At 35.1% G+C, this 18636-nt stretch overlaps 1 protein-coding gene across 1 annotated transcript; it reads right to left on the minus strand.

Annotated features, from left to right (window-relative positions):
- Positions 1-1475: 1475 nt before the first annotated feature.
- LOC110691267 (putative leucine-rich repeat receptor-like serine/threonine-protein kinase At2g14440) lies at positions 1476-16821 on the minus strand. Its single transcript, XM_021868191.1, has 9 exons — positions 16348-16821; positions 15199-16254; positions 14501-14651; positions 14343-14414; positions 13081-13149; positions 11114-11185; positions 5588-5665; positions 4817-5022; positions 1476-2280 (listed from the first exon to the last, which is right to left on the minus strand). The coding sequence occupies exons 1-9, from the start codon at positions 16415-16417 to the stop codon at positions 2174-2176; spliced, it is 1881 nt and encodes a 626-aa protein (XP_021723883.1). The 5' UTR covers positions 16418-16821; the 3' UTR covers positions 1476-2173.
- Positions 16822-18636: the final 1815 nt, after the last annotated feature.

An 18636-nucleotide genomic window follows, 5' to 3' on the forward strand; every position in this document is an offset into this window, starting at 1 on the left:
ATGCTTAATTAGATATTTATATTAGGAGAGGAGATATGGATAGACGATAAAGAGTCAATGAATTAAATAACACATTCAATTAAATTGAATTTGAAAGATGGAGGGAGAAGAGTAAAAGATAATGAAATTTAACATGTTGAATTAAAGAGGAGGTTACAAAATTATTAGAGCTATTGATATATAAATGGAAAGATTGAAAAGTTCTACCATAACTAATGACATATAAAGAAGGACAATAAAAGAAAAGGATTATAAAGAAATGTAAAAGAAAAGGACACGTGGCAAAATATTTTAACGAAATGTAGAAAGAATGGAGGACATGTGTCAAATGGGGTTTGCGTTTTTAAATACTTAGTATAGATAGATTAGTAATAATACAAATTATTTTAAAAAAAAATAACCAAAAATTGCTGACAAATGATACCTGCTATTTTAAACGCTACTATTTTTAATGTTTGAGATAAGCTACCTAAAAGCTACCTCTACTGCTAGCCGCTACTCAAATCGCTACCTTGCCAAATACTTTTTTTTTTTTTTTTTTCTAGTAATGTTTTGACTACCGCTACCTTAAACGCTACCATCAAACAAGCCACTAGTTTAAAGACTGATTTGTTGTAAAAAAAAAAAAAACAGGGAATTGTTTCAAACTTTTAACACCTCACACATTCCTATGTTGTTGGTGATAACTGTACAAATATCGACACTATACACATCAATGGCATCTTCTTTACAGCAACTTGCTCCTTCAATCCTTCACTCTATAGTCTATATAGGAAAGCATTGTTAACTTTTCATTTACGTACTAGTCCAATGTATTTGGCTATACAAGTATACATGCCCACTACTCAAATCTTTATCCTTAAATTGCATTGACTTCCGTGTCATGATTTATTCGACTGTTGAAGATGCCTTTCGTATACCGTACAGAATGAACATATTATCTTACCTACATTCGAATATATAATAGACATATTAACCTTTAATATTTCACAAAGATTAGGTTGGTTTTATCAAGACTTATGGTTCATGTAATAAATCGGAATACAAATGTGAGATTAAACATAAAAACAATAGGAAGGGTTAAACTTTAATGTAAAGTATAAGAAAGAACATATGAGATTAAACTGCCGAAGAAATGTAAATGTCATCTAACTTAGTTAGAGATTGGAGAATTCTTTACTTGAGGATGGTAATCCGGTATTCCAAACCTAAGATTAAAACTTGTCTATTTAATTTTCCTTAGAGACTCTCTTTGTACCCCAAAACCAGCCAAAGAAGCCATCCTGTACATTGCGAAGAGTTGTTTCATATCATATTAAAAGTAAGTCATTCATATGTAGATTAGACCATTCATTAGAAAAAAGAGTAATCAGAAGTCTCATACAGTCTACTAGATCCACGAGAAGCGTTTTTTATCAGAAGATACTCTAAGCCAATCAAGAAAAGAGCAAAATAAAAATCATACAGCAATAGAATGAAACAATTAAGTCACAAGTATATGAATGAAGTACCAAGTTCAAAATATATTCACAGTATGCTTCTATGAGATAATTTAAGCAGAAATGGTTACAATTGCTTTGTTACAGATTTGCAGAGGTTATTTTGGCCGCAAAAAACTACTTTATAAATTCCTTTTAGACTACATAAAACCACCCAGGATCATATTCGACCAAACGAATATTCGTACATGTTATTAACTGACAGTAACACGAAGAATATACAATAACTAAATATAAGGGGGGAAAAAGAACTGAATTGCTAAGATGATCAACAGCGTCAGATCAATGACGATAAACAAGTTGATTTGGGACCAGCAGCTACAAGTTGATCGTGTGTTGGAATTTTTAACCATTTCAGCAATGAATGTCAATATCATACATACAACAATCTTTCCTCGAAACTGGGTTTAATACTTACAGTTTTCAAGGGCATTCGCCTTTTCTGCGATCTCCAAAGAATAAATACGATGCACTGTATTTCTCATGGAATAGGTTGTGTTGTGACCACATTTTGCACCAAATTGTTGGAAGATGCCAAACCTGTCAGGATCTCAATCATACTGAGCTCTCTGCAATCATATCTCAACAATTTCATAGGACCTTTTTTTATTAACTATTGGTTAGCCACAAATAGTGTTGCTGCAAAACTTTGTTCCTGCCAAAAATGTCTCATGTTATTGAGGTTTTGATGGCGGTATTAAACCTTTGGCATGCTGGCTTTCCATTTCAAGGACCATCAAGGACTTCTGTCTATGGTATCGGTTTCTCTTTGCCGCCATTGCTGTAGATAGACACACAGAATGCAAAATAATTAGCCAACCACCCAACGGACATGATAAAACCACATAAGAGCACCAAGTCTTAGAATACTATTCTAGTTGAAGAATATAGCTGCACAAATAATAATCTTGAGAAACAAGAATACTCCGCTATCTGTTCTGCTATGGTATTTTCACAAGAGGCGCACAATGGATTAATAAAAGCTCCAGCAAGACTGATACAATCATCTCATCTCACAACTTTAATACAAAGTATAACAGCTGTTAAAATTTGACTCTGAACTGCATTTTTTCACAGAGCTATGAGCATCAGAATTATGCTATTATGCTCACTAAATCATTCCCCACATTGCAACATAATTCACAACATCAATTTTTGGTTCTGAATTTCCACTAGTTCTTCTAGGCTCTCCTTATTTACTTTTTGGGGATCTTATAGCAACAAAGAAGGATTCACTATGCTCAGGAGCTCCTTGAACATACAAATTGTGAATGGCAATCTCACCAGAACACGAATGTGTGTTTGTGTGAAAGAGAGGTGAAGGGGGGAAGGGGGGGTTCAATCCAACTTCAGGTACATAACATACATAAAAGCATTCTTATTCATTCCAAATGATAAGGAACCCACTCTCCCAACTAAAAACCCACCAAAAAATGTTCTTGTATGTAATGTTTTATCATAGATTCTATACAGAATAGACAATGAAGTACCTTTTTGAAAGCTATACAGTAGCAAGAAATGAGAACAAATCAGACTGACAAAGCAAGGTCACAAGAGAAGGCTAGATGGTAAATTTAATTGTCATAATTTATGTTATATTTGACCAACTGTGTAAAAGATATCCAAATCACAAGGAGAACTGTAAACTGAACCAAAGTTCCTTCCCTTTCTTGTTGAATGATGATTCAAAGTAGTTCCTAATGTATAGGATCACATGTTTATTTAGTTGATTTATTCAATATATTGGCAGATTTTTTAGGGATATGAGTATTTTAGTTTTCCTACTAATAACTAGTAGGGGGTTGGGCGTGATCATCAGAATCTAAGATCATAAGATAATATTTCTAACTAGCTATGTTTGTTTTATTTGTCCTCTATATATAATTGTTGCTCTATGTTTTTTGAATGGAATGAACTATAACCAGATTATTGTTCTATTCCATTCACCCTTCCTTACGTATCTTAAGTCCAACAGCTCACATTTTCAGAGTTTAGCGCATACAGCATGTAGTCAATGTCTAGCTATTCTTACCATTAAGAGCAAATTGTTTTTCCTTCAACAGTTCAATAATCATTCATAGGTACATATATGTATGGTAACACATTCTTAACAGTGTTCCCCTACCTGACGTGTAACTCAAGATTAGATCATGCGGGTCACTTGAATGGGTCATCAATATGGGTGTGGTAATGGTTTGGCCCATCGCAATGTCGGATGAGGTGACTATTAATTCAGGTCCATAAATGGGCCATCAAGTTTTTCAGATCTGTATCTATATCAATTATGCATTTCTTCAAGTTGGTGTTGATAACAGTTTGTTCATACCTTTTAATTTTATACTCCGTACTTCGTATGAAATTTAAAAATAAACATAAAATTTGACCTTAGTAAATCATCTGAACATAATATTTATATGTTCAATTATTAACACTGATCACTGAAGTTTAATATTTGGTAACAATAGAATTCAGTAACTTCTTCATATATTACAAATAAATAACTCTGTATATATGGGTGAATCACTAGGAGTGATACTTAACCTGCCAGTTAGTTGTAACATTTTTAGCCAAATTGATTTGAGGGGTTTCCAACAATACATACATAAATTAAGAATGAGAATGTTAGGTATGAATATGTTAAGATTAATTACAACAAATAATGAAATATATAGAGCTAGATTTGAATCTATTTCAGGTTTGGTTCATCTCTAATTGGTTCAAAATCACCAATGATTAAAGTTGGTTAGGGTCTGATTGATTTAGCTGTTTTGCCTGTTTAGGCCACTTAAAAAGTACTAAGAAAATGTGCAGGGAATTACTTTGATGAAATTTTGTTCTACTTCCTTTTTCAACGGGGTGGGGTTCCTTGAATGCAGGTTAATCATTTAGTCTCACTCAACCTTTATCCTTATAACTATATCCTTCTGTTCCAGGAGGGGAAAAATATCGAGTCCCTTAAAGGCTTAAAAATGCAGGATATATTTTGCTATGTGATAACCCACCAGATCTAATTAAACCATTCCTAAATTACCCCTACCCACCCACATGGTCAGTCAGTCACACCCCACACCCCCCATACACACAACATACATCTACAAGACACCCCACATACACACAACATACATCTACTAGATGTTATGATATCTGGTAGAAAAAGGGAAAAGATGTAGCCAGCCTGTAAGTATGGGATACATAAGATATGTTCTGCGAATTTCATGAACTCTTTAGCAAACAGAAATAAAAATAAATAAATAATTAAAAAAAAAAAAAAACAAGATATGAAGATCAGAAGATATACTAGATGAAAGTCAACTTACACATTAACTCATGTGGTAAACCAAAGTCATAATCATTCCTCTTTCTTCTTATACAGATGTATGCCACCAACAGAAGCACCATGACAACAACCATGCAAGATAACCCTATTCCAATTTTACCACCGCGGGACAATCGACCATTGCTCCAAAAAAGAGGACATTCTGGCAAAGAAGGCATACCACACAGACCCTTGTTTGCAGAGAGACTGAAATAGAAGTTCAATGTTAGGATAGAAGCAGACAGAAGACAGCACTAATATCAGATGTTTATGTAGAGCATGTTTCATTGGCAAGTTCCACCTAGCATATGGAAAAAGAGATTCAATGAGCCACTATCAAAAAAATTTGCAATTCCAATTCCTACCAATTACTTTAATTTACCAAACTCTTGCACCATAACATTATCCCCAGCACATAATGGGAGAGACAGAGACTGTGACACTCTCCAAAAAGCATAATTGCAGAAAGCAATGACAAAATGCATGCCAAGATGATAAGCTGGACACGCCAAAAAAAGATGTTGCAATATTGCTCAGAACAAGAAGAATACACGTAATGATGCGAAACAGGCTGAGCACACATGTTGCGAAGGACAGCATGGTCAGCATACATTATATTCAAAGATCTCCAGACCAAGCAATTCATTTTGGTTTCTTAAAGTTGAACTAGCTCATTACATGCAACCCTTAATCATTTATACATATCTGCAGTTAATGAAAATTGGAGATAGAATAGCAATATATTATAGCATGGAAGCATAACCAGACATACTCAATAGCTCCACCATGGACACCAACGGAGTAAATTTCCTCTGGCACTCGTCCTTCCAATTTATTATCATTCAAGAGCCTGGTACATGTAAGAAATGTAAGATACAGATACATAAAATGAATGTTAAGCAGTCTATTTACAAGAGAAATGAATTTTTTAAAACCCACGGGAAGTTAAGCCCTAGGAAATTTCCCATCCACTCTTACTATATTGAGCATGGTCTTGTGCAATTTCTAGTAAAAGTTCATTACTCTATCCCACACATAGTTAGGCTTCAAAAGGAGTCTCCAAAGCCATTAATAAACCAATGAAATACTTTTTGGACATCAGCTTTACAAACTTAAACAAAACATCAGCACATTTCATCAAATCAATATGCAAGTTTAGGGTCTTAATCATACAATGTCTTTTGTAGTGTCAAATCTGTCAATACTTTCCTCTGGTCTACGATAATTGCTCTGAAGTTGCACACACAAATACGACAAGGCATAGAGTTGGAAAATGATGTACAGTAGGAGAGTAAAGCAGAAACTTGGGAAAAGTAGTCCCAAAGGTTAAGTATATAGTCATTTACCCATTCAAACTTACTAAATATAGGTATTCAACCATTAATGTTAAACTTCCATAAATGGAAAATGTAGCAATTATTGTTGAATGAAGCATATGATATGGAAGTGTCACACTGGAACCAGAAAACTGTCACAAATACTTGAATAGAGCTTGGAAAGAGTTATACTTTAAACCACAGACATTCATATCAAACTCAAGACAGATCTCGCATGTTCACTTTATTTGCTGAATAATGTGTTAGTGATATGGTATTGACACTTATCTTTTGGAAGATTGCTTGGACATGTTAACCTTTTTTTTGGTAGATAAAGAACTGCACTACCGGTCTAGAACATCACATGTCAACCCGACCCAAGTTAGTAGCGGACTAGATACTTTGGGTGGGGGGATGAGTAAGGGGATCCCCACCCTCAAAGAGCTCATAGCAAGGATTGAACCCCCAACCTCTTGGAAGGTCCTTTTCTTACAAATGTAGCAATCCAACATGATTTGAATATTCCATCTCATAATGAAAAATTATATCTGGATACTCAACCCCTCAATATAAAAGATGAAAAATGCAAGGACATACTCCAAAAAAGTGTCGTCATATCAAATTTCATGATTGAGCATTATATGAGCATATACATTAGTAATCTTCGAGTAGCTATTGGAGAAGATATAGACTTCAGAACAAACTCTACGCTGGCAATGGGGCTCTTCGGTTGCTCTTTCGAGTCACCTTTTTTTTTTTTTTTTGGAGAACTAGCCATTGTAGGGTTTTTTGGCCCACACAATGTGTTAATGGGAGACTATAACTCTCCAACTTTTTTAGGCCCACACATGGCACACATGGGTAGATTATCATTGAGAGATACCATTGTAGGGTTTCTTTGTATAGGTATCTTGTAGAGAGTGGTGGGGAGAGGGAAGGAGAACCATTGAAAGAGCAATGTATCATTGAATATTATCTTAGTTGAACCTACCCTTATGCTTGATTAGATTATTGTGAATATTATGTGACAAATGAATTTTATCACAAGTTATAATCCTTGCAGTTTATATTGTACTGTGTATTGAGTAATTTGACATTCATTTGACTTCGATAGTCATCATGTCTTGCTAGAGGCCACTTTTGGGTTTAAAATAAGAATTTTAGGCGAATTTAAGGCTTATTGCTATTGTCAAATGAACCTAGGAGATCACACATGTGAGCAGGTTTATTACATGGGCATGTTCATATTATAAGTCTACAAGTCCAAAGTATAATGTGAGCTCACATAGACTTTACCCATGAGGACCCACTCAAGGGAGTATAGCATCAGTATGGGTTACATCTCAAGTCTTATAATTCTACACATAGACTTTACCCATGAGGATCCACTCAAGGGAGTATAGCATCAGTATGGGTTACATCTCAAGTCTTATAATTCTAGAAATATTATGAAAGTGGGAGAGAGATTTAAAATAAAAATTAAAAAAAAAAAAAAAAAAAAGGTCTGCTTGTCTGCTGTCTCCCCCCACCCCCACAAAGGTCGTGAACTACCAAACGGGCCGCACATCTCAAGAAGCAAAGTATTCACAACGTCAGTCACGTTGGAAAGAAAATCACTTCACCAAACCTGGTTGTGCCCATCTAGGTATCAATCTGCCATAATATTCCTACTTACCCACCAGTCAAGTCAGGGTTTTCAGAAAAGTGATTTCAAAACTAGGGTTGTGACGAGAGTAGGTTTTGACGAGAGTAGGAGAGAGGCACAAATCATAATGTAACTTTGTACCCCCTCTGTCTCAAATTACTTGCAACATTTTGAGTCTTTGCACTATTTTCACACCTCACTTTGACCATCCTTTTTTTTTTTTTTTTTTTGCTAATGTATAAAAGCAAATATTAGTATATGACGTTGTTAGATCTATTTAATCGTATAATTTCCAAAATTTAACCTTTTAAAACTTTTACTAATATATAATTATAGATATTGATGGTCAAAGTTGCGTATCGACAAGAGTGTATAGTCAAAATGTTGCAAGTAATATGGGATAAAGGGAGTACGCAAATTTAGGGTGAGGATGAAGGATAAATAAACAATTTTCTTACCTAACTTTAAAGCTGTCAATACAGCCAAAAATCACTATTGAAGAAAATTGTTTAGTTTCCTTTATTTCTGCTATCATTTTTCTTACAAAGATATTGTTCATTTTTGAGAGCTGGGAGAAAGGTCTAGCCTTGTCTGCTTGTATGATCCAAACATATATTACTTGATACTCCTTAACCTCATTAATTATTGAGTCAAATAAGGCTTGGTTTGCTACAACATTGCTGCCTTTTGTATACTTCTACGGCATGTTTGGTCTGGAAATTATACAGATGTGAAGAAGAGAAGAAAGAAATGCAAATTGCTTGGACAAAGTAAGGTCTAAGACCACCCATCTACTGAACTCTAATTTGTTTGAAACATAAAGGATTGGGCTTTACTGACACTAAATTTCTTTGAATGATGAGGAAAAATGGATGCGTGTTAACCGGAATCCATTTTCCATGCTAAACAGATGGCTAATTATGAGACACACTTCCTTTAATGTCTTAAAATCCTTAAGGTTGTTTTCAAAAAAAAAAATAAATAATTTACAAGCTTATGTTTCCAAGTAATTTCCATGGTGTGAAAAGTGGTGGCAGCATTGCATTTGTCCTGTAGAGTGATGGAAGCAATGAGCCAATGACTCCTGGTGGGTGAGATGAAAGGGTTAGTTGCAGAAACTACCCAGAAAAGAGCACTGGAAGGCTACCATAGATAAAGCGGAACCATTGATCATTGATCTGATGGTTGAAATTAGGCAAAATCTACAAAATAGAGCTTTACAAAACTCAACTGTATCCCAAGCCCCCCTTTTCTTGTAGTTGTCCCAGCATCAATCACTTAATGTGGTTCTCTTTAAAATTAGTTCACTTTTCCTACCACCCAAACTCTAATAGATAAATAACTATATAACATTCTGATATTAAAGCTTTTTTCCGATTGCCTGGAAGGGATAAACGAAACATCTTGTTGTTTCTTACAGAAGACGGACGCCTGAAGATAACTTGTGGTAACAGTAACAGTAATAAGACCAGGCTTCTGGTCAAAACTAACATGGGATTGATATGAGCTCTATGCAAATCTAAAAGCCAAATAGTACTTTGTTTAAAAGCAAGCAATGTCTCTTATGACCTTGAGGTCATGTGATCAAAACCCCAAAAGGGGCTCTTCAGGGATGGAAATCCCCATACTCTTTCTCCCTAACCCCATGGGGACCAGTGAGGGGCCATTCATCCTACCTAACCAAAAACTGAAAATCTCTATGCACATAATTGCAATTAAATCATGTTCCATATCTAGAATAAATCCTAATTTCCTATCAAAGTGGTCTTTAGACATTGACTAGAACTCTAGAAGTACAATGTTTCATCAAGCACTGTGACAAACAACCTATGACTGCCTTCACATCATGGTAATCTAAGACAATCATTTTAAACAATCAATTTCAAATGTAACCATGATAATATCTGAATATATTGACCCTAACCCTGATTATTCTAAACCAAACCCAACATCAGGGGCGGATACAGGGGGGATTCAAGTGGGGATTTTCTGAAAAAAGATTAAAATAATATCTTGTATGATATTGTCTTAGATGTACAAGCGCAGCTTAGTGGTATTTTTTACCTTGCATTCTAAACTCTTGGGATGTTGGAGACCAAAGGTTCAATTCCCACAAAGCCTCACTTTTTTTGGGAACATTCAGTCAATTCTAATTATCGGGGCTACTGGGTTAGTAAACTTATTTCCCAATTTTTCATTTTCCCCCCAAATTCCCACACTCTAACCTCAAACTTTCTCTCTCTTACTCAACGCTTCAACAACCACAGCGCCTGCCTATCGCCGGACTGCCCACGACAACTGCAGTCCGCTCCAGTTGCTCCTCTAGTCCCGCTGTACCTGTACTGCTGGTTCCTCGTGATTCCTTGAACCCAGTACATAAGTTCCATTTTTTTAATTGATAATTGCAAATTGCTAAGTTGATATATAATTGGATAATTGATTGTGGAGGTAGAATCTTACTTGTTGGAGTTTTTTAATTGGTAATTGATGGAGTATATACTTGATAGTTTTTAATTTATTTCTGTACAATGGGATTTTTGTGTTGTGTGTAATATTGATTTTTTGGAATTAGAACTTGGAATGCTAGATTATTTAGAGATTTTAGTTTTGATACTTGGTTGATTTTGGTGTAATATTAATTTACTGTATTAAAAACTAGAATATTAATGTTACAATTGAGTCTTTAATTTCCTTATGGATAAATTAATAATCATATGAATTTTGCTTGATGTTAATGTAGATTATGGAGTTTCCTATTTCCACCATGAGTTTAGAGTCTTTCTTGAAACGTGCCGAAAACCCGCTTGAATGATAGTTTAGTCATTTTTCTTGAGACAAACTTTATTTGCTGGAGTTTATGATGATGTGGTGTATTGACATGCTTCCAAAGTATGAAAACTTGATCAATGTTCTTTAGTTTTTTCTCATTTTTCTAAGTTTAATCTATTTGTAATCCGAAATTTGAACTTATGTATTGAATCTTTAATTAATATATTTTCATTACATTTTTTTTTTTTTTACGATTTTGAACCCACACTTTGGAAATCCTGGATACGCCACTACCCAACATCTACATGGAACTAGATAACACAATTTTCCCCCAAACCAAAAATTGATCCAATCCAAACTAAACCAATCCAAATTGGTTATTGTTATTTCGTAGATCAAGATAAGAGTTGGGTCAAGGCTGGCAATACCCTACAATTCTATGACCCTAGAATAGCAATTGAATATGAAATAAGCAGTAAAGTATGGGACCATCTACAATTACATTATAGATGAAACCATCAGTTGAGAGATTGAAGAAGTCATGAGGATATAGGTGGTTAATACTTACACAAGCCGTAAATTTCTTGATGAAGCAAGACTATCAGGAATAGATCCTGTAAGCTCATTATTTGACAAATCCCTGCCAAGAGACATGAAAAAAAAAAAAAAAAAATGTTACGAGTATATATTAAAAGAGTTGCATCTATGTATCTTATCACCAAAGGCTAATCTTGAAGTAAAAGTGCATCATCAATATGATGCATGACCACTTTCTTTATCAAACACCATATAATGTGATCCAACAATTTCATCCCTTCAGGTAAAATGATGTTGGTTTGTTTTATCATAATAATACATTATATAAAAATGAATAAATTTAAAGAAAAAGAAGAAGAATTGAAAATTAGGGGGTCCAAAAATCAAGTGATAGGAGGAAAAATCAATCTCAAATACATAAAAAAGGGAGACGTTTGGGAAAGCCCATCAGCATGAGCTCATAGATAGATAAAATACACCACTCAGTTCCATATTTCCATTAAGAAACCAAAGAAGACAGCAGAAACTCATATTAACCATATTCGTTATTATGCTAAAAAAGTTTAATTTAGAAATCAAAATAAAACAGAGCATATTATACAAAGTACACAAATAAGTATCTATCTGTTTTTTATTTCCTGGCTTTGCATACTCTCCTTTGTTCAATGGATTTCATGAAGAAGTAATCTATACACTAGAATTAAGGTCATTGACAAACCAACACAAGAGTGACAAAACTTCAATTATACAATTCTCAGTTCTCAAAGTATCAAGCCTCGACAGGTCATTGACAGCACTTTATTTTATAATACTAAATTATGAATTTTATAAAATAACGCCTATGTTACTGTTTGCACACAAATTTAGGCAATTGAAGAGGGAGTGTTGATGCGGTGAGTAAGAAAAACGTGGACAAAGTAAGAGAGAGAGAGTGAGTGAAAAGGAGTGTATATTGTGGGGTAAGGTGTTAAGTAGTAAAATGGGTTTGCTAAAATTAGAATAAAGTGAACATGTTAAGAGCTTTCTGAAACGAACAAAAAAAAAAGTGTTAATAACTTTCTGAAACAAAGGTAGTATTTGCTATTTTAAAGTCTTCGGTTAAACATGCACTATGTTGTTGGGACTATCACACTTTATAGGGGTTCACTGACTTCACTCCTCTAGAAAAAAAAAAAATAGACTCAAGCAAGAAGAGAAATAAAATATACATCCATTTTCAATATTGAAACTTAGAATGTAAATATCTTGGAGTCCATCAAAATTTTCCAAGTCATTGCTGAACCAACTGTCAAGAATTAAGAGCACAAAACTAGCTTGACTACCATAATATTCAAAATTTTAAGAAATATTGTAGCATGTTTATACAAAGTTCAGGGATTCGCCATAAATAGCTATCAAATGATTAATTAGTTGAAAGTAATCCAACTCAAAAAAAAAAAAAACACGGTATTTTTTGGTAAAATCCCTTCACCCAAGAATAGCCAACTAAACAGGTATTCCTCCTCCACTACTTTGCATTTTATTGGATGTAATTTGTGCTAAAGGTCTTTGGTTACAGCCTCTCTACTAGTCTTGAGTATTCAGTGATTTTAGGTTATTAACCTCATGACCTCCCCATTCCAGTGGAAGCAGCATGATTCACAGAAGTGTTGTTGTTCTTTTCACATATATGTAGTAAAGAAACCTCAAAAGGAGTTTAAAATTCCTTGTTACCATATGTCACAACTTTCAGACTATAAAAAAAGGCATGGCATGCGGTTGGCTTTTCTTTCTCAGCCAAAACCCAGAAAAGACTTCAAATAATACTAAAGATATTAAAAGGTGAGCATACAAGAAAGTTCATTAGCCGACATGCAAAACCTGACTTGTCAAAGAAAATTAAACTGCAAATCAAATTTGAGAGCCTTTAGTAAAGTCCAAAATGCTTTGCCAATCAAAAACAAGAACAGTGCATAAATATAAATGACATGTCCCAGCTAGCATTGTAGTTGTACTTACAGTTTTACAAGAGATTGTTGACCAAGGCCTTCTGGTAAAGAGCCCATCAAGGAATTAGAACTCAAATTCCTGTCATAGAAACGATAATAAAGGTAAAATTATAAAGGCTAACAGACTACCACCGAAAAAATATTGAAAATTCCGTCATGAGAAAAGAACAGAAAACTCTGTTCCTTGCATGCATTATAGACACCCAGGAAGATATGAGTAGTAATCATGAGTATCCTTCAAAAATTCATTAGAAGTCAACTTAGCGCCTTAGTCCACAAGACCCTAAATGCGCATCGTGCTTTCAGGCTAACATAAATTTCAAATTAATGGTTTTTTGTTTTTTTAATCTGCATGTTACTATCTGTTTTTCTTATAATACCTTCATGTTCTTTGGATCAAAAAAATTTGTGTAGAGCATACAGATAAAGTCTCTGTATTCCTTTCATCCACATTCATGTTCTTTATAATACACATATTCAAGCTCTTTTAGCACTTCGTTTTTTGCCAATAAAAGTTACATTTACCTAATTAAACTCTAACCGATACATAGAAGGGTTGTTTTTTGTTGTTGTTTTATTTATTTATTTTTTTTCACCAATGGCGTTTGGCATGTGGGAATGGGAGTTTGGGGAATATAAAGTGGAAGTGGGAATGGGAATTGGTAAGTGGGAATTTATCAAATATTCCCAATCTCTTGTTTGGCATGTAATTGAGAATAAAATTAGGATTAAAGGCCAAATTTCCTATTTTATCCTTATTGTTTTAAATCCTTAATTTGATATGCATTATTAAGTAGAGGCAATTATGTATTCTATTTAGCTAGAGAATTCCCACCATTTTAGTACCTGCCCCCGGGTAATAAAATGGTGAATAGAGGGTAATTAATCCCAAGCTTATTCCCACTCCCTAATCTAATTCCCATCTAACAAAACATGGGTTTATGGAGACTTGGGATTATTAATCCTATTCCCACCTCATAATCCCACATTCCCACATACCAAACACCCCTTAAGTAATGGTTTTTGATTTTAAAGATAAGGGCCCTTTTGACAAACTTGGTTACAAGTCTATACTCCGTATAATCCTTATTATCAAAAATATTGAATTGCCTCTTTTTAATATCTCTCTTCTAAAGCTATACATTTCAAAATTGCGAAACTAGACAGGGCACCAAAGAGATTGGCAACTGCCGAATCCTAAGTTGAAATGCAACAGGTTATAGCTTCTCTGGCATAGATAAGTATGCAAAGGACAATGTGTTAGAAACTTACAAGACGGCCAAGTTCGTTAAAAGACTGATCCGGTCGCTAATGAATCCTTTCAAACCCTGGCTCCCAAGGTCACTACACAGAACAATTGAGGGTGTCAGGGCATGAGAAAGAAGTTTCATGACAAAAGATACAAAGTTATAAGCAAAGGAACAACATACATTTGAGATATAACAAGGGCATTCCCCTCTTGGTTAGTACGACAAATAACTCCTTCCCATGCATCCCAGGAAGCAGGGGCGCATGGATCACCATTCCATCCCATTCGACCTGGAATTCGAAGCGAGTCCTTCAATGCCCTCATAGCCACAACTGCAACAACACCGTCATATCAGGAAACCCAAAGCACCCAATAATAACTCATGCAAGTTCTGATAATATAATTTTGTCCACATTTTAATCAGCAAGAGACAACACGATGTACTGGAGCAAAAGAAAACTGGAGTAAGATATAATAGGTTAAGGAACAGGAAAACAAAAAACTGGAACTCCTACAGTATAATCATGACAGAAACCATCTAATGCCTAGATTATCTCATCAATAAACTACTTATGAACCACCAAAAAAACCGTCCTATAGCACATTCACCTTTTTCCTATTACGTAGTACAATAGGAAATGTCGAAATGGCCGAAAAATTACTCAATCATCATAACAAGCAACATTGTACTACGATTTTGACCATTTCATATCTACAAGAAATGAAATGAAAGCAATCCTAATGAACCTAAAATTAAGAAAAAGAAATGAAAGCAATCCGAATGATCATAAAGTTAAGAAACTTGGCATGCAATTACTAATAAGAACAAAACAGAAACTCCCCAAAAACAAAACATCAATTATAGCATCCGCCGTATACCTTGATCAGGAACCGTAGCAAGGTCATTAGGTACAATGGCATAAGCCTCCAACCCACTAAGAATAGGCTCTCCAACAACAGGAGCCAACTTAATAGTCAAAGAAGTACTACTCAAATTCTTAGCAACATAATGCCAATCATGAGCCTTAAACCCTCCGACCGCCTTAAAAACATCGATTCGATTCACATTCTCCCCATTCACCTGCACATCAAACACCCTTTGTCCACTCTTAGTAACCTTGCTATCAATCTCAGCGAAATGAAACCACAACAGATAATCCAGCTTAGCATCCACAGTCAATTCATACTCCAAAACCCCTGAACTTCCCACAGTCACCGCATGCTGATACAACTTCATCGGAAAATAATTCGGCTTCTGATTTGCCCCATGAACCGCCGTTGTTGTCGAAATTACCTTCACACCATTCATGTTCTTTGACCGGAACTTAGCATCCGACTGCCACGACCGCCAAACGAAGTCGGTATCATTGCTAAGTCCCGGACCCCACTGTTCCTGACCACAGCTCAACCTACCATAATTAACCAAAACGGTGTCGTTACCCAAATTGGAAGCGTCATACGAATCCGGATCAATCTCAACCACTTCAAGGGTTCCGATAATGGGTGGATCAGTTGCGATGGAATAAAAACAGACATCGGCATCTCCGTCGTCGACGAATGCAATTAGATCAGAGTAAAACCCATCAGAGGAGAGAGACTCCGTCCACGGGGACTGGTAACTGAACACGACGGTGCCTTCGACGGAGACCTCGAAGCTCGGGGGATGGTTTTTGCCGTCGTAATTGTCGTAAGTGGTGAATGTTCGGAAGAGGTAGCGGCCACCGTGCGCGGCCGTGGGAAGGATGTAACAGTTTTTGGGGCCGGTTGTTGTGGGGGGGAAGAAACGGAGGGTTTTCTCTTGTTGGAGAGAGAATTGGAGGGGTTCGGAGACGACGGAGGTGGAGCCGCCGGTGAAGTAACGGTCGGAAAGCCAGGTGGTTTTGAAGTGGTCGGTAAAGGTGGTGGAGCCGCCGCAATCAATGTGGTAGGAGATATCTGCAAAAGAGGAGAGAGAAAATAATGGTTAGTAGTAGTAGTGACGTCATCCATGGCGGAAATTGTAGAAGAAGATGGAGAAAGTGTGCTTACTGAAGGGGGTAGAGAGAGAAAGAGGAGGAGAGAGAAGGAGGAAGAAGAATGAGAGAATGAAGGGAGACATGATTGATTGATTGTCTGAAAGATGAGAAAAACCCGCGTTTAGATATTGTATCAGGATAATTGAAAAGGGAGGAGAGAGAAAATGGCGAGATTAGCGGGAGAAGAGAAGTGGGAGCACGATGAGAAGAGAAGTGGGAGGAGAGAGAAAGTTGAATATTGCAGTAATTGACTGCTCAATTTACGCTCTGTTTCATAGTCTTGAGTCAAAATTCATTCACAGTAGTGAGTGCAGTTGAGGTAAGTAGTTACTCCGTAAGTTGCTGCTGACTTCAGAAGCCACTGCTGATTTTATTAGGACTAGCTACTTTTTTTAATTTCAATTCAACGATGGGGTGTCCCCACGGTCACCAATCTTTCTCCCCACTTCTAGGATTATCAACTAGTTTTGGCGATATCTCGGATTATAACTTGGAATTTATCATTAATATACGTTGTAATTTTCTTGTAACTGAATTTGTTGTTCATATTGTCATTTGCTACATATTAATATTTTGTATTCAATAGATTGCATAAAATATCACTTTGTTTGGTGGTAAGACACTTAGTTCTACAATTAGAGGTTGTGTGTTTAAATCATATGGAGAACTTTTTTTTTATTATTATTATAAGTGCATGACATGCAATGAAAACACAAATAGAAATAAGAGCCATGTGGCGTAATGAGTAGTTGAGTGGGTGACGTGGCGTAGGGAGAGGGGGTTTACGTGACACGTAAACGTTCTTAGAAACACTTTTTAATATATTAGTAATTTAGTATAGATAGATGTATTAGCTTTGACCATAACATAATAAAAACATATTTTATATTCTGGAACTGAGGGAGTATAAGGTTTTGTTTGGTTTGTCTGATTTTGTCTAAAATTATTTTATAGGAACTTATTTCATTTAAAACATGAACTTAACTATTTTATTTGAACTTATTTTATTGTATCTGAATTTATTTAAATTTTACTAAACTTATTTCTTGCGAATTTTCTGAACTATTTTGTCTAAACTATTTTTGTCTGAACTTATTTTAGTTTATATTTTTTGAAATTATGCGAACTTATTATTTCTGAAATAATATAAAATAAGTTAAAGTAAGATAAAACAAACATACCCTAAGTATGAACTAAAAAAAAAAAAGTAATGTGAAGATAATGTTTTGATAATTTACTTTTTCATTCCAAACAAAAAAAATGCTTTTTCTAAAGGTGATCACGACTCACGAGCTGGACTTTGGCCAAAACAAAAAAATAGCCCGTTTCAAGCCTAACTTCGGGGCAAATAAACTCTGGCCAAAATAACGGGCTTTTCGAGACAAAACTGGTCAAGCCTAATTATTTAATTAAAAATGTGATTTTGGGTTATCCATAACCAGTCCAACCCCGAAATTCGGGCCCAAAAAATTTGCCCAAACTCGACATTTTTTCCGTCGTGCTAACTTTGATCAGATATAGCTTTTTTTTAAAAAAAATAAATAAATTTGAAAGAAGTCCTAAAGGACACTAAATTTCATTAATTAAAGTCATACAGCATCTACAATTGACAATTGATGATAATGAAAACGAATTTAACAAAATCAAACAAGAAATAATTGGGGAAGGGCTAAGAATCCAAATACAAAAATATAACAATTCGGCACATTCTCGATTCGTTGTCTCATACAATTCACTTTTTGAGTGGAACTGTCGCCGCTTCGCAATTTTGTGCTAAACAAAATTCTTGTGTTGATTTCATAACCCGAATCCGAACCATTATCAATCGCAGCCCCGCACAACTAAAGACCAAATTACACGCAAATAAAACCTTGTCTTTCGAAGGAGTTCGAAAAACCTTGTCTTTCGAAGGAGATCGAAAAAACCTTGTCTTTTGAAGGCAATATACCCTTTCTTTCGAGGGAGACATTATTATAACCTAAGAAGCAAAAAGCTTATAAGAATTAAAGATTGGGGCTTTCCACCGACGAAATCCGATGGAAGCCCCTTTAAAAGATATATTGTGTCTCCTATGTCGTTCAGTTCCCTTTATTTTAAAATCTTATTCTAGTTTATTCTAGTTTCTCCCAATTATTGTGTCTCCTATGTCGTGCAATTCCCTTAATTTTAAAATCTTCAATTTCGTTCAGTTTCTTTGTAAATTGTTTTCGATTTTTGTGTATTTCCTTTCCATAATCTGTAATTTGATGTTTGGATTTCACTTTATGTTGATTTATTTGCTAGGTTATTTATGTGCGATTTT

This window comes from Chenopodium quinoa, unplaced genomic scaffold (assembly GCF_001683475.1).
Source record: "Chenopodium quinoa cultivar QQ74 unplaced genomic scaffold, ASM168347v1, whole genome shotgun sequence".
Classification (NCBI taxonomy): Eukaryota; Viridiplantae; Streptophyta; class Magnoliopsida; order Caryophyllales; family Amaranthaceae; genus Chenopodium; species Chenopodium quinoa.